Here is a 19,453-nt window from a genome sequence, read left to right on the forward strand (position 1 = left end):
GCTGGTTACATTGAGGCAGTACTAAGAGGCCGATTGAACTGCGTGCACATATGGCAATCGCCCGACCCTGAAATCCAAATGAAATGCTCGTTAGTCAATTCTTAACACAGCTACAGTCCCTGCTATGCTTGTTTAAACATATGCAACTACTGTACATCAGTATTTACTTTCCCTTGCTAAGATAGATATTTTTTTCAATTTATAGCTATGGTTTACAGGTTACATTATCCATCCATCCATCCATTTTTTTAAAATTACATATTCTTTAAATGGATGGATGCTTAATTTATAGATGTATGATTTTCTTATAGTTTGCTGCTTCCAGCTTCTAAATTCCCATCTTAAGAAGTTAGATTTTTGAAGAAACAAATGATCTTTAACAGAAATTGGGAATTTGCCTTCAGCAATTTTTTCTTTTTTTTTTTTTTTTTTGGGGGGGGGGGGGGCTGGGGATTGGAGTGTGTTATACGTTACATTTTAGTCTGAAGCTTTAGTTCATAAAACCTAGGGCAAGAACTCATCCCTCCATCCATTTTCATAGTCACTTATCCTCACAAGGGTTGCGGGGAATGCTGGAGCCTATCCCAGCTGTCAATGGGCAGGAGGCAGGGTACACCCTTAACTGGTTGCCAGCCAGGGCACATCGAGACAAACAGCTGCACTCACAATCATACCTAGGGGCAATTTAGAGTGTCCAATTAATGTTGCATGTTTTTGAGATGTGGGAGGAAACCAGAGTGGCTGGCGAAAACCCACGCAGGCACTGGGAGATCATGCAAACTCCACACAGGTGGGGTTGTGGTTGAACCCGGGACCTCAGAACTGTGAGGCCAATGCGCTACAGCTGATCCACTGTCCTGCCCTAAGAACTCAGTTGTGATGCAAATAAATTTGCATGGCAAAATTTCATTGATCAAATTTTGCTCCAGCTGCAACGTTGTGGAGAATGCTGCACGTATTGAAAAATAAAAATAATTGCGTCCCATAATAATTCATGATCAACCATAAGAATACACACTTCTCTCCAAAGAACAATTTAATTGAGTGAACTTTACACTTTTTCTTTAATGATCACAAAGTCAAAATGACTAACTAAATAGTTTTGTATAAAAAGAGGTCACTTGCTCATGCCCGATAGCCAATTGAGGTTAAATAAAGATTGAGAAGTTGTGTCCTCTTCTCCTGCCATCTGTTGGAAGAGGCTGCCTGCCCGGAAGCTTTCCTGACTGACTCCTGAGGAGGTTGTAGTAGGCTGGGAAAGAAAAGAAAAAACATCTCATGAGAAAGACAAAAAAGGATTCAATCTAACTGCTGTGATTAGTATGAGTGCCCACTGAGCAGCGTTGCTCTTTCAAAAAGCCCAGGTAGTTGGCAAAACGGCACTTGAAAAATTTTACGTGTATAGTGTACAATTTGTCACTATACTGCGTTTCAATGATTGCACTGATTCAGCGCATTGCATATTTTTTTTTTTTTTAAACAGGTCAGCGTACATCTCTGATACTGTTTATTGGCAAAACGATTCTGATGTGGCAGCAATGATTAATGGGATGTGGAAGGAAACTGCAGTACCCGACGAAAACCCACATAGGCAGGGGGAGAAAATGCTAACTCCACACAGGCTCGCTGGGATTTGAACGCCGGTCCTCAGAACTGTGAGGCCAATGCTCTAACCAATGGCTCCACTGTGCCAGCCTTCTCTATCTATCTATCTATATGACTTGATTTGCATGTTATCCAATTCTGATTGAATGCCTCAGTCTGATTTTTGTGATTATCTATTTACATGTAGGTCACAGAGTCTATCTCTCTCTCTCCATCTATCTCTCGCTCTCTTTATAGATGATCAACAAATCCCCTAACAATTCTAAAACAAAATGGAATATTGGCAAATAAGTCCTGATAAATGCACACAATTTTAAAAAAAACATGTAAATCGCAGACATTTGTGATTTGAAAAACATGCTAATCACAGTTATGTTTATGCATATGAAAAATTGTGTAGATCAGATACATTTGTGAATATGAGATATACAGTGTCTGAAAATACTGTAAGTACAGTGTTACCTTGACATACGAGTAACTTTACATGTGAGTTTTTCGAGATATGACCCGTTGCTGGGACAATATTTCGTTTTGTTTTGCCAGCCAGGTTTTGACTTATGAACAACTGCCTGTTAGATGTTGCCATGATCATTAAGACACTGAAACGCACAGGTTCCGCTCAGCTTTTCGACCTTCAGTCGATCTTTCCGTGGCGCACCTTGGCTCGGTAGCATCTCTGTGCAGCAGTGCTCGCATTTTGTTATTTTGCATTTAGTACAAGTGAATTTTCAACCGTATTCCCCAAGAAAGCAATAGCTAAGGAAAGCGGTGAGAAGAAGGAGGATGATGTTGATGGATGTGAAATAATAGAAAAACACAAACAGGGTGGACAAGTGAACAACTTGGCAAAGAGTTATGACCGTTCTACGTCAACCATATTGCAATGCCTTGGGTGAAGGGCAATGAGGAAAATGAGTCATCACTGGGTTTTAGTCAATTTTTATTAAACTCTTCGGCAACACACACCGAATGCTCTAACAACTAGCTGCTGCTCAGCCACACATTCGCCAGCCTAGGCTGCTTTACACCTTCCCACTCTACCCTTTTAAAGGGACTCATAATTACAGCTAATGTATTTAAATATGTACGATTCTCAAGCAGAAGGAATCACTCAAGTCAATAATGCCAGCCAAGGCTGTGAAAATTATTTTGAAGCTATTGAGATAAGGGGAAGCTGACAATGGAGGAATTAAAGGACCGAGAAATGCAGCAGCATAAAGACTGCAGAGGTAGAGTTCTGACGAGGAGACAAAGGAGGAGGTTATCTCTACCACCGAGAGAAAAAAAGAAAGTGTTGGCATTGTGGGTGAACGTTTTGGACTTTGTGGTGAAGAAACATCTAGAATATTTTGCAACTGGTCGTACTTTGGTGCTATGTAATGACACGTGCCTTACACATTTCAGAAACAGTCAAAAAGAGGCACAAACAAACCTCCTTGGATAGTTTTTTTTTTTAAATTGGCCATCTGTTGACAGAAGAATGTGTTGGAAGAAAGGCACAAGTAGTGCAAGAGAAAAGACCCTACATAATTAAAACTGGAAAAAAATACAGTAGCAATTAAGTTCATTAAGTGTGAAGTAACATTAAGGTAAGTGCCAACTAGCCAAGTGAAATGATACAAAAGACGTTCATCAAAAGTGAAAGAAAAACACTTGTTGCAATTAAGTGCAGAGTTAGTATAGTGTAAAGACACGGAGTGAAAGTGACTGAGAAACAACCTCACTAAGATCCTCCATCTGCCTTCTCCACCCTCCACCTCCACCAATATCTTCTGTTACTAAAGTTGTCTCATCTTCAAGGTAAGTACACTATATCAAATCAGTTCCTTCTTTCCATGTATTTAAAAATACAAATAAATACAAATATAAAAAAAATGGGGTGACATTTTGGAGCCTGGAAAGAATTAATGGCATTTATATTAATTTCAATGGGAAAATCTGCTTTGATATAAGTGCAACTTGAGGTAATAGCTCAGTCACGGGACAAATTAAACTTGTATCTCAAGGCACCACTGTTTTTAACATGATTTTTCTCTTTAAATTTATTTCCAAACATTTTGACAAAATTTCACCAGATGTTAGGAACAACTCAAGTACTGTATTTTTACAGCTATAAGACGCACTTAAATGTCTTGAATTTTCTCCAAAATGGACAGGTGCCTTATAATGCGGAGCGCCTTATACGTGATTTGTTGTCCAAAATTAGTAACCGACTGGAAGCATTTCCTGGTGACACGCTAGTTATATAAAGGAAAAGCGGACCTGTGAGAGGACAGCATGTGGAAGTTACAGGACAAAGTCTGGGCGTAGAGAGGGCGCTAAAGGAACCCCGCCAGAAGGTACATAATGCCGGTATATGTTTTGTGCTAAGTTTGGCTAAGGTCCACCCCAAAATGCCACCAACAAAGAGATATGCTTACAAAGAAAAAACAACCGCCGTGAATAAACAAGCACAGCTAATGAACCCGGAGCTTGCTGTTATACTGGGAGCCTACAAGGTCAGGTGGCCCACGTTGGAAGAACAACAAGAGCAATGGATTAATTAACATAGAACAAGCAATACGACGCAACGTCATTTGCTGGACATCGCCATGAACAAAATAAAAGTGAAGTTCGGAGCGATGGATGACAAATGGCGAAGAGGTTATTAGGAGGCGAGTTACGCCACAATTTCTGAAATGATTGTGGATGCTTGGGCTAAAGTGTCTGCTTCTTCTTTAGGAAGTAGGAAAATGAGCTTTGCAAAGTCGAGAAGACCAAGCTGAGTTTCCGTGGAAACAGGCCGAGGTGGCCCAAATTGGAAGAACAACACGAGTTATTGATTAACAAAGTGAAGTTAGGAGGGATGGATGACAAATGGTGAAAGCAATGTTATTTAGAGGCACCCCCGGGCGAGTTACGCCACAATCTCTGAATGAATTGTGGAAGCTTGGGCTAACGTGTCTGCTTCCACTTGTATGTGTGTGTGTGTGTGTGTGTGAGAGAGAGATCACACAGGTTTTTGTAGCAATGAACGTTTATTGGAGTCCGAGGACATGTAACACTGTGAGAGGGTATCGTGGACTGCCACCGGTATAAAGATAGAACAACATCAATAGATAACATATATAAGGGATCAACCCATAACACCTCGGAGACGTGAGACGACCAATAATCTACACCCCCTTCCTTTAGCTGGCATGCCCGAACATGAACAAAAAGCACTAGGTAAGTAGAGCACTTTAAACATTCCTAATATAACTTACACTTTAGCAGTAGGTCTCGTAGTAACCTCTGAAATGAAAATAATCCCTCATACATGAAGGCAAACAAACATATCTTCAGGATAATGCAGTCAGGATGAATTTTAAGAAAATAAACATGGATGATGTGATGAATGAATTACCAATATTTAATCAAACAAATACTCATTTTAACCATCACAATACACAGATTTTTTTTTTCATGTGTATTTAGGATTCGGTCTGCAGATGCGACCTGAGCGTGTTATGTAGTGTGCACTGCTGCTGTTCTTTGTGGGCGAGTGTGTAGTGCATGCTGACTGGGGGGCAGGTGTGTGTTGTGGTTGCATGGAGGTTAGAGTGGGTGTGTGTGGTGTGAGTGGTGTGAATGTGGGGCTGTTGAAAGTATGGATGAAATCCCATTGTTTGGCGAAATCTTGGAAGTGCTGACTGGTGTACCGTCTGGCATTATCCCAGATGAGGTCGTGTGGTGTTCCATGGACAGAAAAGTGTTTCTTTAGTTTGGTTATCACAGCTGCTGATGTTTGCTGGTGGAGAAGGTCGATTTCAAACCAGCCAGAGTATGAATTCACTAGTACCCGATAGTGTTTGCCGTGCCATTCAAACATGTCTGTGGCTACTGTGGACTACGGGAGATCTGGGACTGGATAGAGTTGTAAAGGATCTTTGTTTGGTGCGACTTAGTGCTGTTACACACCGAGCAGGTGAGCACCTCTTCAGAAATGTCTTTTGACATTTCAGGCCAGAATATCATGCCCCTGGCTCTGCGCTTGGTTGCTTCAGCGCGTGGGAGGCCTCTGTGGATGATGGTGGCATACTTCTTGTGTAACGAGCGAGTGATGACTGCTTTGTAGCCTTTCATAACAACACCATCTTCCACACTGAGTTTTTCCCTGAAGGGAAAGAAGGGAAGGACTGCTGGTTTGAGATGACTCTCTTTGGTGGGCCAACCACTCTTGATGACTGCGCAGAGGGTTTGCAATTCCTCATCCTCTGTGGTGTGAGCTCTGGAGAGAGTGTCAGCCACGTACATGTGCTTGACTTTTTTGTACACTAGGCTGATGTCATAGCTTTGCAGGCAAATCAGCATCCGCTGAAAACAGGCAAGGCCAGTGTGAAGGGGCTTTTTTAGTATTGTCACTTAGGGCTGGTGGTCGGTTTCCACGACAACCAATACACAGTCTTCAAACTTTGTGCAGCCAAACACAACAGCTAGGAGCTCATGTTCTATTTGAGCATAACGTGTCTCTGTGTCAGTGATGGAGCATGAGGCGAACGCGACTGCCCCTTTGCATGCACGCTGCCTCGAGTTCATAGCATGAGGCGTCGCAAGTGAACGTGACTGGCGCCTTGACATCGTAATATGCCAACACCGGTGGATTAGAAAGGCATGACTTCAAACGCCTGCTGGTGCTGTTGGAGCCAGCACCACTCGGTGTCCTTGTGTATCAGATGACTCAGAGGGGCTGTGATGTCACTGAAGTTGGGAATGTATTTTGCCAGATAGTTTCCCATCCCCAGGAAACACTGCAGTGATATGACGTCTGTAGGGACTGGCAAGCTGGTGATGGTTGCTGTTTTGGAGAGGTCGGCTTTGAGGCCCTGACTTGTGCAGATGAGGCCCACATACCCTACTTGATCCTAATGGAACTTGCATTTTTCTCGATTGAGCTTGAGATTGACTGCCCTTACATGGTCGAGCACCTTTTTGAGGTTTGCGTCATGTTCAGCCATGTCGCGGCCTCTGATGATGATGATGTCATCGACAATGACTTAGCATGGGTAACCAGTGAACAACTGCTCCATTGTGCGCTGAAACACCTCACTGGCAGCGTTAATATCAAAAGGCATGCGCAAGAATCTGTATCTCCCGAATGGAGTACTGAACGATGTCATCATGGAGGATTTCTTGTCGAGATTGATTTGCCAAAAGGAGTTCTTGGTGTCCAGGACAGAGAATATGGCCGCCCCAGACATCTGGAGAGTCACCTCCTCAACAGAGCGCATTGGATGGTAAGGTATCTTGAGTGCCGTGTTGAGATCTTTTGGATTGATGCAGAGTCGTATGTCACTAATGTTCTACTTTTGGGCTACCACCATAGAGGAAACCCAGTCTGTGGGCTCTGTGACAGGTGTGATAACGCCCATGTTCTGCATGGGATCGAGCTCTGCTTTCAGTCTTTCTTGCACAGCCACAGGAATGGGGTGTGCTGGTCGGACCACGGGTTGTGTGTTGGGGTCCAGTGTCATTGAGTACGTGACTGGAAGCTTTCCGAGTTCGTCATCAAAACCATCCTTGTATTGCCTGAGAGTCTGTTTTCTGAAATCTGCATTGCTGTCCATAGTGCTGACAATTCCTATGTCCACACATGCACAATATCCAAGAAGTGGCTGCACATCCTCGTCCACTATGAAAAAGTATAATGTGTGATTTTTCTCCTTCAGGCAGCATGACAGCATCACGAGGCCCATTCTTTCAATCTTGGTGCCTCTGTAGGCGATGTGGTTTGCATCACTCATTTGTAGTGTGATTTCCTGTCTTGTAGACACCTGCATGAAAGTGTTTTGTCGAAGCACATTACATTTCACTCCAGTGTTCACTTTAAACTCCACAGATTTTCCATTCAGTTGCACAGTAACAAATCCTTCATCCTGTGCATCAACGGTGGTGATTTGGAAGGCAACATTAACACCATCCAAATAGAATGTGGCATCTTCCTGTGCTGATGCCTGTTCCACTGACCTTTCATGCAGTGACTGTTTAAGGCCTTTTTCTGTGCCGTTTGCCCTGGTCCCATGGCTTGGATTTGCAACAACTTTTGTAGTGATTAATTTTGTTGCACTTGTGGCATTGCTGTCCATAAGCAGGTCATTTCTCTCTTTTAGCAGTGTGGCTCCCCCCGCAATTCTTGCATTTGGTTATGGTCTAACTGGGTGTCTGGGGCCTGGACTGCTGCTTTCTGAGGTAAGATGGCTTTACTGCATCTACGTGGGTGACCTGGGTGGCTAGTGTTTTACTGTTTTCCTCAGTCATTTCATGGATGCGACAGACTGAGATGGCTTTGGCCAGCGTCAGTTCACTATCTCAGCAGAGATTTTCTCAAACAGTCATTGGTAATGCCACACACAATGCGATCACATATAAGTTCGTGAGTCAAATCTCCAAAGTAGCAAGTTTTAGCTTTAATTTTCAAGTCATTTATGTAGGATTCAATGCTCCCACCTTGTCTTTGATTCCATGAATGGAATCTGTGCCTGTCCACTGTCCTGTTGTTTGAGGATTGCATATTTCCCTGAATTTCCTGTTCAAGCACTTTGGATTCTCTCTGGACTCCGCCGGGGTGATAATCGCTCCATTATTCCCGGGCTCGCGCACTTCAGCTACATATACGAATGAGGATTCGCGGTCGATGGCTTCAGAGGTTAAGGAGAATGTACGCCTGTCTTTGGAGGCTTCTGAGGGTGTGCTGCAGCAATAAAAATGTCATACTCCCGTTCAAAAACACACCAGCTTTCAGCAACATTTTCATCAAACACGACAAGGTCCGGCCTGCGAAAACCCTCCGCCATGACTTGGCAAAAAATGAATGATGTCCTCGGCTCAGCTAGCCAGTTAGTATAGCATCGGGTTCGCCGAAAAATGAAAACAAGCGGCCCAGAAAAAAAAGTTACTCACAGGCGATAGTTCATATCTGCTGTCTTCTGGCACCGTGTAAATGCTACTGGCTTCATGTGTGTGCGTGAGAGATCACACAGGTTTCTGTAGCAATGAAGGTTTATTGGAGCTCGAGGACATGTAACACCATGAGAGGGTATCATGGACTGCCACCAGTAAAAACATAGAACAACATCAATAACATAGATAAGGGATCAACCCTTTACACCTAGGCGAGGTGAGACAACCAATAATCTACACCTACTGTGAAGCACGGGGGTGGTAGCATCATGCTTTGGGGGTGTTTTTTTGGATATGGGAAAGGACGACACTGTATTAAGGAGAGGATGACTGCCGCCATGTACTGTGGGATTTTGGGGAACAACCTCTTTCCCTCAGAGCATTGAAGATGGGTTGTTGCTGGGTCTTTCAACATGACAATGACCCAAAGCACACAGCCAAGAAAACCAAGGAGTTGCTCTGTAAGAAGCATATCAAGGGTCTGGTGTGGCCTAGCCAGTCTCCAGACCTAAACCCAATAGAAAATCTTTTGAGGCAGCTGAAACTCCATGTTTCTCAGCGACAGCCCAGAAACCTGTCTGATCTAGAGAAGATTTGTGTGGAGGAGTGAGCCAAAATCGCTCCTGCAGTGTGTGAAAAACCCACCCCCGGAAATGTTAATCTGCAAGGCGTAGGTAGAAATTCAGATAATGTAGGTCGAAGACAAAAAAAGAGGAGGAAAGCGGCTTAGTCGGCAGAAAAAGAAGAGAAATGCACAGACCATACAGGTGTGTGTAGGGGGTTTGAACGTTGGGACTATGACAGGAAAAGCTCAGGAGTTCGTTGACATGATGATTAGGAGAAAGGTTGATATATTGTGCATCCAAGAGAGCAAGTGGAAAGGGAGTAAGGCTAGACGTTTAGGTGCAGGGTTTAAATTATTTTACCCTGGAGTAGAAGGGAAGAGAAATGGAGTAGGGGTTATTTTAAAAGAAGAGCTGGGTCAGAATATCTTGGAGGTGAAAAGAGTAACATATCAGATATTGTGTATAATGTGATTATACACAATACAATTGTAGGATGTGATCTCGAGTTGGAAGAAAAATTCAAGAAGGAACTAGACGAAGTAGTCCTGAGCACTTTGCAAAAAGTATGGAAATGGCAGTGGTGAACACTTATTTCGAGAAGAGAGTGGAACATAGCGTGACCTACAAGAGTAGAGGTAGAAGCAGGCAGGTGGATTATATTTTGTGCAGCCGGTGTAATCTGAAGGAGGTTACCGACTGTAAGGTTGTGGTGGGGGAGAGTGTAGCTCGACAGCATGGGATGGTGGTGTGTAGGATGATTCTGGTAGAAGAAGATTATGAAGATTATGAAGTCAGAGGTAGAGCAGAGAATGAAGTTTTGGAAGTTAAGAAAGGAAGAATGTTGTGTGGCCTTTCAGAAAGAGGTGAGACAGGCTCTAGATGGACAAGAAGAGCTCCCAGAAGACTGGAATACTACTGCCAGGGTATTTAGAGGGCAGGCAGGAGAGTACTTAGGGTGTCTTCTGGTAGAAAAAGGGAAAATGAGACTTGCTGGTGGAACCCCAAAATACAGGAAGTCATACAAGGAAAGAGGTTAGCAAAGAAGAAGATGTGAAGATGTTGAGTTTCTCTCTAGGAGTGAGCAGGTTGGATAGGGTTAGAAATTAGCTCATTAGAAGGACAGCCAAAGTTGGATGTTTTGGAGAAAAGGTTCAAGAGAACAGATTTCAATGGTTTGGACATGTCCAGAGGGGAGAGAGTGAGTATATTGGTGGTGATAGAGTAGCCAAACCCTAACCCTACAATAAGTCATCCAAGGTAAAAGATTAGCGAAGAAGAAGTGGGACACACAGAGGACTGAGGAGAGGCGTAAGGAATACATTTAGATGCATCATAGAGCAAAGGTAGAGGTGGCGAAGGCTAAACAAGGGGCATAAGACGACATATACTCCAGGTTGGATATGAAAGAAGGAGAAAAGGAGCTCTACAGGTTAGCCAGACAGAGGGATTGAGATGGGAAGGATGTGCAGCAAGTAAATGTGATTAAGGATAGCAATGGAGATATGTTGACTGGTGCCAGTAGTGTGCTCAGTAGAAGTAGGAAGTAGGAAAGAGTACTTTGAGAAGTTAATGAATGAAGAAAATGGGAGAGAAGGTAGAGTAAAAGAGGCAAGCGTGAATGACCAGGAAGTGGCATTGCTTATTAAGGGAGAAGTTAGAAAGGCACTGAACAGAATCAAAAATGGAAAGACGGTTGGTCCCAGTGATATACCAGTGGAAATATGGAAGCAATTTGGTGAGTTGGCTGTGAAGTTTTTGACCAACTTATTCAATAGAATACTAGCGGGAGAGAAGATGCCTGAAGAATGGAGGAAAAGTGTGCTAGTTCCCATTTTTAAGAACAAAGGCGATTTGCACAGCTGTGGGAACTATAGAGGAATACAGTTGATGAGCCACACAACACTGGAGGCTTGATTCGGGACGGAAGTATCTGCAAGCAACAATATAACCTCATGCCTAGAAAGAGTACCACATGCATTATTTGCCTTGAGGACGCTCGTGGAAAAGTACTGAGAAGGTCAGAAGGAGCTAAATTGTGTCTTTGTGGATCTAGAGAAAGCCCCTGGCAGTGTAACCAAGAGAGGAACTGTGGTACTCTATGCTTACGTCTGGTGTGGGAGAGAAATATTTTTGAACAGTACAGGACACGAATGAGGGCAGCAGAACAGTGGTGAGTCGTATCATGGGTGTCACAGAAGAATTTAAGGTGGAGGTGGGACTCCATCAGGGATCAGGTCTGAGCCCCTTCCTGTTTGTTATGGTAATGGATCGGGCTGAAAGATGAATTTAGACTGGAATCCCCTTGAACCATGATGCTTGCAGATGATATTGTGATTTACAGTGAAAGCAGGAGCAGGTGGAAGAACAATTAGAAAGATGGAAGCACGCAGTGGAAAGGAGAAGAATGAAGATTCACCGAAGTAAAACAGAATATATGTACGCGAAAGAGAGGGGTTGAGAGGGAAATATGACGCTCCAGGGAGAAGAGATAGCGAGGGTGAACGACTTCAAATACTTGGGGTCAACAATCCAGAGCAATGGTGAGCGCGGTAAGGAAGTGAAGAAACGGGTCCAAGCAGGTTGGAATAGCTGGCGGGAGCTGTCTGGTGTGTTATGTGACCGAAGAGTCTCTGCTAGGATGAAAGGCAAAGTTTATAAAACAGTAGAGACGGTGGCACTGAAGAGACAACAGGAAGCATAACTAGAGGTGGTAGGAATCAAGATGTTGAGGTTCTGGAGTGAGCAGGTTGGATAGGACTAGAAATGAGCTCATTAGAGGGACACCCAAAGTTGGATGTTTTGGAGACAAAGTTCGAGAGAGCAGGCTTTGATGGTTTGGACATGTCCAGAGACGAGAGAGTGAGTGTATTGATAGAAGGGTGCAGAGGATGGAGCTCCCAGGCAAAAGAGCAAGAGGAAGACCAAAGAGAAGGTTGATGGATGTTGTGAGGGAAGACATGAGGGAACTTGGTGTTGAAGAGGAAGATGTAGGAGATAGACTTAGATGGAAAAAGATGACACGTTGTGGCGACCCCTAACGGGACAAGCCGAAAGGAAAAGAAGATGACTGCACCTTCTTTCATGTACTTGTTTCTGGGGGTTTCTCCCTTCAGTTTCCTCTTCAGGAGGAAAAATGCATGCTCTATTTGTTTTCTTCGATCTTGTAAGTCTTCTCCAAACTGGATTGCGATACCTTCAACAATGCCCTATGGAGGTCGGCAATATATTTCGTCTGGAAATTTAAAGAAAAATGCATCCAAACTTGGTAAAGTGTCATCATGCAACAAGACAATGATCCAAAACACACTCAACGCAACAAAGGACTTGATCAGGAACACAAAGCCGAGTGCCAAATTAGTCCCTGGACCTTTACCAAATAGAGCATGCATTTTTTCCTCCTGGAGAGGAGACTTGAAGGGAGAAAGCCCAAGAAACAAGAATTAAAAGAGGCTACAGTAAAGGCCTGGAAAACCATTTCAAGCACGCAAGTCTGGTGAAGACAGTGGCTCTAGGGCTTGATGCACTTATTGCAGTGATTTTGAAGCGTGGGGGGTGGGATCCCTCCTGGGGGAAAGACGTCATGACAGCAGGTGGGGGAGGATTTTTGAACTTTTGCCACATATTTGTCTTTTGATCTGAAAACCAAAAATCTTAAAAAAAGGAGAAAATAATAGACCTTGCTTTTCAAATACCTTTGGATGGGACAGTTTGTTTTGAAATTATAAAAATGCACCAAAGGCAAACACTCCTTTGAGTAACACTACAAACAAGCAAAACAAGCAAATAAAACCATTTAAACATGGCAAGAACAAATTCAAACCATCTTTGATAATGTTCCATAATGAGTTCAACTAACTAATGTCAAGCAGAGCTTCTACTCACCAACTGGTGTAGGGCACTGGAGCATTTGGTGGCCAACTTTGATTTACGCACATTAGACATGCTGAGAGGCAACAACTCAAACCTGGAGACGACAAAAGGATTATACAATTAAAGGGTACAGTCTATGAATTAAAAAAAATAATTTACAGGAATAGGTCTAAAGTGCATATTAAATGTAAAAAAAACAAAAACAAAGTAATATTTGACCTAAGCTACTTTAGAAAGGCTGACATTTTCAGAATGATGAAAATTAAAACCTATTAAAAAGGGGTGCCCATGGGTCAATCGTAATCTATCAGTCGATCGCGACTCCCCCCAAAAAAATATCATCCATCTCGTTGCTTGCTTGAAGTGTGGCCAAATACTTTGATCGTGCAGGTAGAATAAGATTAAGTTTAAAGGCGGGTTGTACCAAGCTGACTTCCAAGTTAACCATCTGTCTCTTGCTGTCTCCAGGGGAGTCGCTGCGATGCCCCCACAAAATAATAAATCGATACACTCAGCACCCCCCACTGTCGGTAGATCGGGAAAGGCTTGCTATTTGAAAAGTAGATCATGGTGCAAAATAGTGTGGGCACCCTTGCTGTAGAAGAAGACGAAAAAGTCAGGAATGTCAAGTGAGGTGTATCTGTAAGAGACGGATGCATTCATGGCAAATCGAATAAACAATTGGAGGATGTCCAGTGGGATACATTCTGGTTGATGACCACATCTTTGTAGAGCTGTAAATAAGGGATGCTCAATGTGTCCATCAGCTTTGGTCGATTGTGAGTGTGTGCAAAAAAAAAAAAAAAAAAAAAAAAGTCAGCCTGACATTTTTTTTTTTTTTTTTTTTTTAAACATTTCAGAGCACACGGAACTTTCTCGAACAATGACATGCTCCTTGGCCACACACTCACATGCCTAGTTTACACTGCCCCCCTCCACTCTTAATGGGGTACATTCATAATTACAAATGTTACAGTACCTACGCAGCCCATGAATGTGGTTTATAATGACAGCGTTCACCACCGGTGCTTTAGTTAGCAACAGTCTGGACAACGTAGTGCAAAGATGAGCTAGACATTCTGCTTATGTTTACTCTCGATAATAATGGCAAAAGTAAAAAAAAAAAAAAAACAAATGCTGTTGCTTTAAGTTGCCACAAATGTCAGAGTATCTGAATAATAGAAGAAAAAGTGGTGAAACTGGATGAGATTCTCTTTTTCGAGTGACAAAAGTCTGCTCTGAGTAGAAAGTTCAAGATGAGATGGTGTGTAATGTTAAAATTCCACCTTGGCACAGCCTGATCGAGGATGGAAGCACAGACAAAGTGCACAAAAAGCTAATTTTTTATTTTAAATACTGGAGGCAACATAAAATTAACCTTAAAACAGCTTGGGAGCATCATTCAGCTTACAACATGCATTGTTAAAGATATTTTGTAAGTAATAATTCAGTTTTATACCATGAAAAAAAAGACAAGGATATCATTGTGAATAAAAAAAAAATGAAACAAAGTTGAAAGCGACCTTTCAGATTTATAGTTCATAGCTTGGTTTGGTTAGCAATGTATTTTTGTGTTTGTTGACATTTTCAATGTAAGTTTGCAAAAACACAAAATTGTTCTGAAAAATGTTCTGATGGAAATGTAAACACTAATCTGAATCTTAATGAACCACGTAATTTCAATGGATGATACTGATCTGACCACGGTGCAGATTCGGTAGATCGTAAGAGGCTGGCTGCTTGAAAAGTAGATCTTGGGGTAAATATGTATGAGCACCCTGCTGTAAATCTTTGGATCTTATACCACATTAAAAAATATATATCTATATTTTTTTTAAAAATCAAGTGTTCATCGAATCGAGCGATTTTAGGTGCTTTTAAGTGCCTTTGTTTGTTTTTTTACCCCATGATAAGGCAATTACAAAAAATATATATTTTTAAATAATTACATTCATAAATGGAAAATACTGTGCTGTTTATGCATAACACAGGTCAAAATAAGTCTGTGCATGGTTTAAGTTGACATTCATACGGTTTGTTGATTGAATGCAAAAGACAAACAGCATAAAGCTTACAAAATGACGGGATCGTATTTGTGTACAGTGAAAAAAACAAGTATTTGAACACCCTGCTATATTGCAAGTTCTCCCACTTGGAAATCATGGAGGGGTCTGAAATTTTCATCGTGGGTGCATATCCATTGTGAGAGAGATAATCTTAAAAGAAAAATCCAGAAAACAGAATGTATGATATTTTAGCAATTTATTTTTGTGATACAGCTGCAAATAAGTATTTGAACACCTGTCTATCAGCGAGAATTCTGACCCTCAAAGACCTGTTAGTCCGCCCTTAAAAGTCCACCTCCACTGCATGTATTATCCTGAACCAGATGCACCTGTGTGAGGTCGTTAGCTGCATAAAGACATCTGTCCACCCCATACAATCCCTAAGACTCAAACTTGTAACATGGCGAAGACCAAAGAGCTGTCCAAAGACACCAGAGATAAATTTGTACAACTCCAAACAGCTAGAAAGGGCTACGGAGAAATTGCCAAGAAACTTGGTGAAAAAAGGTCCACTGTTGGAGCAATCATTAGAAAATGGAAGAAGCTAAACAAGACGGTCAGTCTCAATTGGAGTGGAGCCCCATGCAAGATATCATTTCGTGTGGTCTCAATGATCCTTAGAAAGGTAGGGAATCAGCCCAAGACTACACGACAGTAATTGGTCAATGACTTGAAAAGAGCTGGGACCACCATTTCCAAGGTGACTGTTTGTAATACACTAAGACGTCATGGTTTGAAATCATGCATGGAACGGAAGGTTCCCCTGCTGAAACCAGCACATGTCAGGGGTAAAAACAAAAACGTGAAACAGGGGTGACGAAGAAGTGATGGGTAAGTACAGCATCCAGGAAAGGAACTTTGAGGGACAGCTGGTGTTACACTTTGCAAAAAGGATGGAAATAGCAGTAGTGAACACTTTTTTCCAGAAGAGGCAGTAACAGAGTGACCTATAAGAGCGCAGGTAGAAGCACACAGGTGGATTATATTTTGTGCAGACGATGTATTCGGACGGAGCTTACTGACTGTAAGGAAGGGGTAGAGGGGGGAGTGTAGCTCAACAGCATAGGATGGTGATGTGTCGGTTGACTCTGGTCGTGGGTAGGAAGATTAAGAAGACTGTGGTAGAGCAGAGAACCATGTGGTGGAAGCTGAGAAAGAAAGAATGTTGTGCGGCATTTCAGAAAGAGGTGAGAGAAGCTCTTAATGGACAGGAGGAGCTCTCAAAAGACTGGACTACTACAGCCAGGATGATCAGAGAGTTCGGCAGGAGAGTACTTGGAGTGTCTTCTGGTAGGAAAGGTGAGAAGGAGACTTAGTGGCGGAACCCCAAAATACAGAAAGTCATACAAGGAAAGAATTTAGCAAAGAAGAAGTGGGACATGAAGAGGACTGAGGAGAGGCGGAAGGAATATTTTGAGATGTGACATAGGGGAAAGAAAGAGGTGGCGACGGCTAAACAAGAGGCATATGACGACATGGACATCAGGTTGAACACGAAAGAAGGATAAAAGATCTCTACAGGTTGGCCAGACAGAGTGAGAGATGGGAAGTATGTGTAGCAGGTAAAGGTGATTAAGGAAATGTGTTGACTGGTGCCAGTAGTGTGCTAAATCGATGTAAAAAATACTTTGAGAATTTGATGAATGAAAAAAATGAGAGAGAAGGAAGAGGAGAAGAGGCCAGTGTGAAGGACCAGGAAGTGGCAATGATTAGTAAGGGGGAAGTGAGAAAGAGAATGGAAAATGGAAAGGGAGTTGGTCTTGAAGGTATACAATGATTTGGGTTTAAGATCAAAAGATGAATATGAGACAAAAGTTCAGAATTGCAGTTATTTCATGGTATTTAAATGTAAATGTACAGTATTTGTGATGTAGATAATATCTATTCAAGTACCCCTGCGATTGACTGGCAACCAGATCATGGTGTTCCCCGCTTCCTGCCCAAAGATAGCTGGAAAAGGCTCCAGCACTCGTGCGACTGTTGTTAGGATAAGCGGCTCAGATAATAGATGGATGTATAGATATTTAAGTACCTCCTTACTTCATGGGTGGTGCCCACTCACGCAACTTAGCTGAATGGCAACACAGTATTTACGTGTTATAAGTAGGCAACTCTCATTTGCCATCAAACCTTGCACAGTCTATAAAGTATGCATACTATATATTGCACTTTACAACAATGCAACTGTGGATGAAATAGCAAAGCTTGTGGTCAACGTCACAAAACTATGCCCCTTGCAGCTCACATTCCTTATTAGTGGGTCAACAATACAATGCTTGGTGAATTCTGCTTCACAATGACAGTAAGATCCCACATTGAAGGATACAAACGCAACGTCGCTACTAACACTCGGCAGAAATAAATTACACAGTGATATCACCAAGGACCAAACAGAGCAAAGCTGTTTTCCATTTTTAAATTAAGAAATAAAAGCAATCCAATCAGAACAGAGCTCATTTACAAAATAAAATGTGAAATTACAAATTCTGACACTACTGTGTGTGCCTTTGTGTATGCACAATCATGACTACAACAAAACATCTACAATTTACTGCATGGTGTTTTCTCAAGTTATAAGTTAGCTGAAATATCCACGTTTGGGCAGACAGTGCCAGACAATTATAGCAGTATATGAAAGCTGTTGTTTTTGTTCGTCTAAATGCAAAACACGAGTAGTGTGTCGTTGGCTTCATGGTAACAACAACCAAACCAACATGGTAGCCACATAGGCATGACAATCAGCTGGGCCAGGTTATCTAGTGTTCATACCAATGCCCAGCAAGCCCAATATATGAAGTTGTGTGAGGTCATGTGACTTTCTTGGTGGTTTGGTTGGTGAACTAGACTTAAACTTCACTAGCGCTTAAATTGGTTTGGCACAAAGAGCGCCCATTCTGAAAGTCAAAGTTGTAGTCTTGCGCACTAAATAGTTGATAAATAATAAATCATTGATGAGTAAAAGTAGCGAGAGAGATTCTAACAGGGTAGAAGCGCAGAAGTGGCGGAAATCTTTTTCCTGGTCTTGTCAACTCCTGTGAACTTCCAAAGCAGTTCCCGAGCGCACAAGCGGAAGCTTAGGCAAATGCGCTTGCATATTAGTCCACTGCAATTCACAATTACGTGTGTGTGAATGGCGGTTGTGTGGAATCATGCTGCCAGTGTTGTCTATGATGATGGAGACGGGGAGCCAGGGAAAACTCAAAAACTAATCGGCTCTAAATGATTCACATAACTGGCCTATTATGAATTTAAAATGGCAAATTTAGCTAAAAGATGAATGATTTCCAGGTATGTAAATTTCACACCACCAGGTACTATTCCTAGTTATTATGCTTGTTTGTGCAAGAACCCAACTACATTTGCGGGCTGTACAATCCAAGATGGGGGAAGAAGTCTCCCTAATCAATGATCGTTTTGTAGAGACTTAAGGATTTGTTTGTTGAAGTTATATTTTTCTAAATAGTGTACAATTGAATGACTATGATGTGACTCACACCTGATCTGACTGTTGGACAGGGGAAGGATGTTGTAAGGCTCCTGAGATTTGACACTGCTGCTCCGCGAGGCGAACTGTTTCTCTGATCCAGTAACAAGCCCAAACAGCACCTGAAAGCAAACATTTCACGTACAAAACATTAGGTAATTAGAGCATCTCTTTGGTACATATTTATTGATCCAAGTCTAAAGTACAGTACCGATGTTCTTTGAGACAGACGATTGAGGTTTGCATTCATTGGTGGTGTGAAAACATCAAGGTCAAAAGGGTCAATGTGGCTCTCCAGCCAATCACAGACTTCTTGCATCCTGGAAGACACAACACAATGAGCCTCATTCACTCTGAGTGTGTAAGCACATTTGATGCACAAATCTGTGATTCATCAATATATTCCTACTTCAATTCGTTTGTACTCAGAAAACAATTTTCGGACCTCTCAGACCATGAGTATGCACAAATGAAGTCTCAGCTTTTGAAAAACAAGTACTTGCATTGCTCGGAATAAAGGTCTACTGTGGCACATAATATATCCGGATAAAATTGTTGCTAACCATTTGTTAACAAAAGAAAAAAAACAGTGGTAATTGAAATAACTTGAATCTGGAAAAAAAAAAGTCAAAAAATCCATCCATCCATCTGATCCATTATCTGAGCCACTTATCCTCACAAGGGCCACACTATTTTAAAAAAACAAAATCATGAAATCAGGCCTTGACAAAACAATTATACTATTCCTTAAAATTTACTGAAAATCGTTTGACCATGGGGACAGGTTCAAACAAGATGCATCCTCCAATTAACATCACAGGTTTCTTCAAACTCAGTCATTTGGCTTATTTAAAGTGTGACAAGTAGTGACTGTCCTGTTTGGTGACATGGTGTTTACCACACTAAATATGGACAAAAAGAAGTGAAGGAGTCACTTTAGGAGA

General features: G+C 42.1%; 1 protein-coding gene across 1 annotated transcript in view; it reads right to left on the reverse strand.

Annotated features, from left to right (window-relative positions):
• Positions 1–1,001: 1,001 nt before the first annotated feature.
• The window catches only part of cog1 (component of oligomeric golgi complex 1), a 67,980-nt gene continuing 49,528 nt past the window's right edge, over positions 1,002–19,453 (reverse strand). The window contains exons 12-15 of the mRNA XM_061846162.1: positions 18,721–18,829; positions 18,522–18,631; positions 12,972–13,053; positions 1,002–1,252 (exon numbers count right to left, since the gene is read on the reverse strand). Of these exons, the coding sequence (XP_061702146.1) occupies positions 1,118–1,252; positions 12,972–13,053; positions 18,522–18,631; positions 18,721–18,829 (436 nt within the window). The 3' untranslated portion in view covers positions 1,002–1,117. The remainder of the gene's footprint in view (positions 1,253–12,971; positions 13,054–18,521; positions 18,632–18,720; positions 18,830–19,453) is intronic.

Source organism: Syngnathoides biaculeatus, chromosome 16, assembly GCF_019802595.1.
Source record: "Syngnathoides biaculeatus isolate LvHL_M chromosome 16, ASM1980259v1, whole genome shotgun sequence".
NCBI classification, from domain to species: Eukaryota; Metazoa; Chordata; class Actinopteri; order Syngnathiformes; family Syngnathidae; genus Syngnathoides; species Syngnathoides biaculeatus.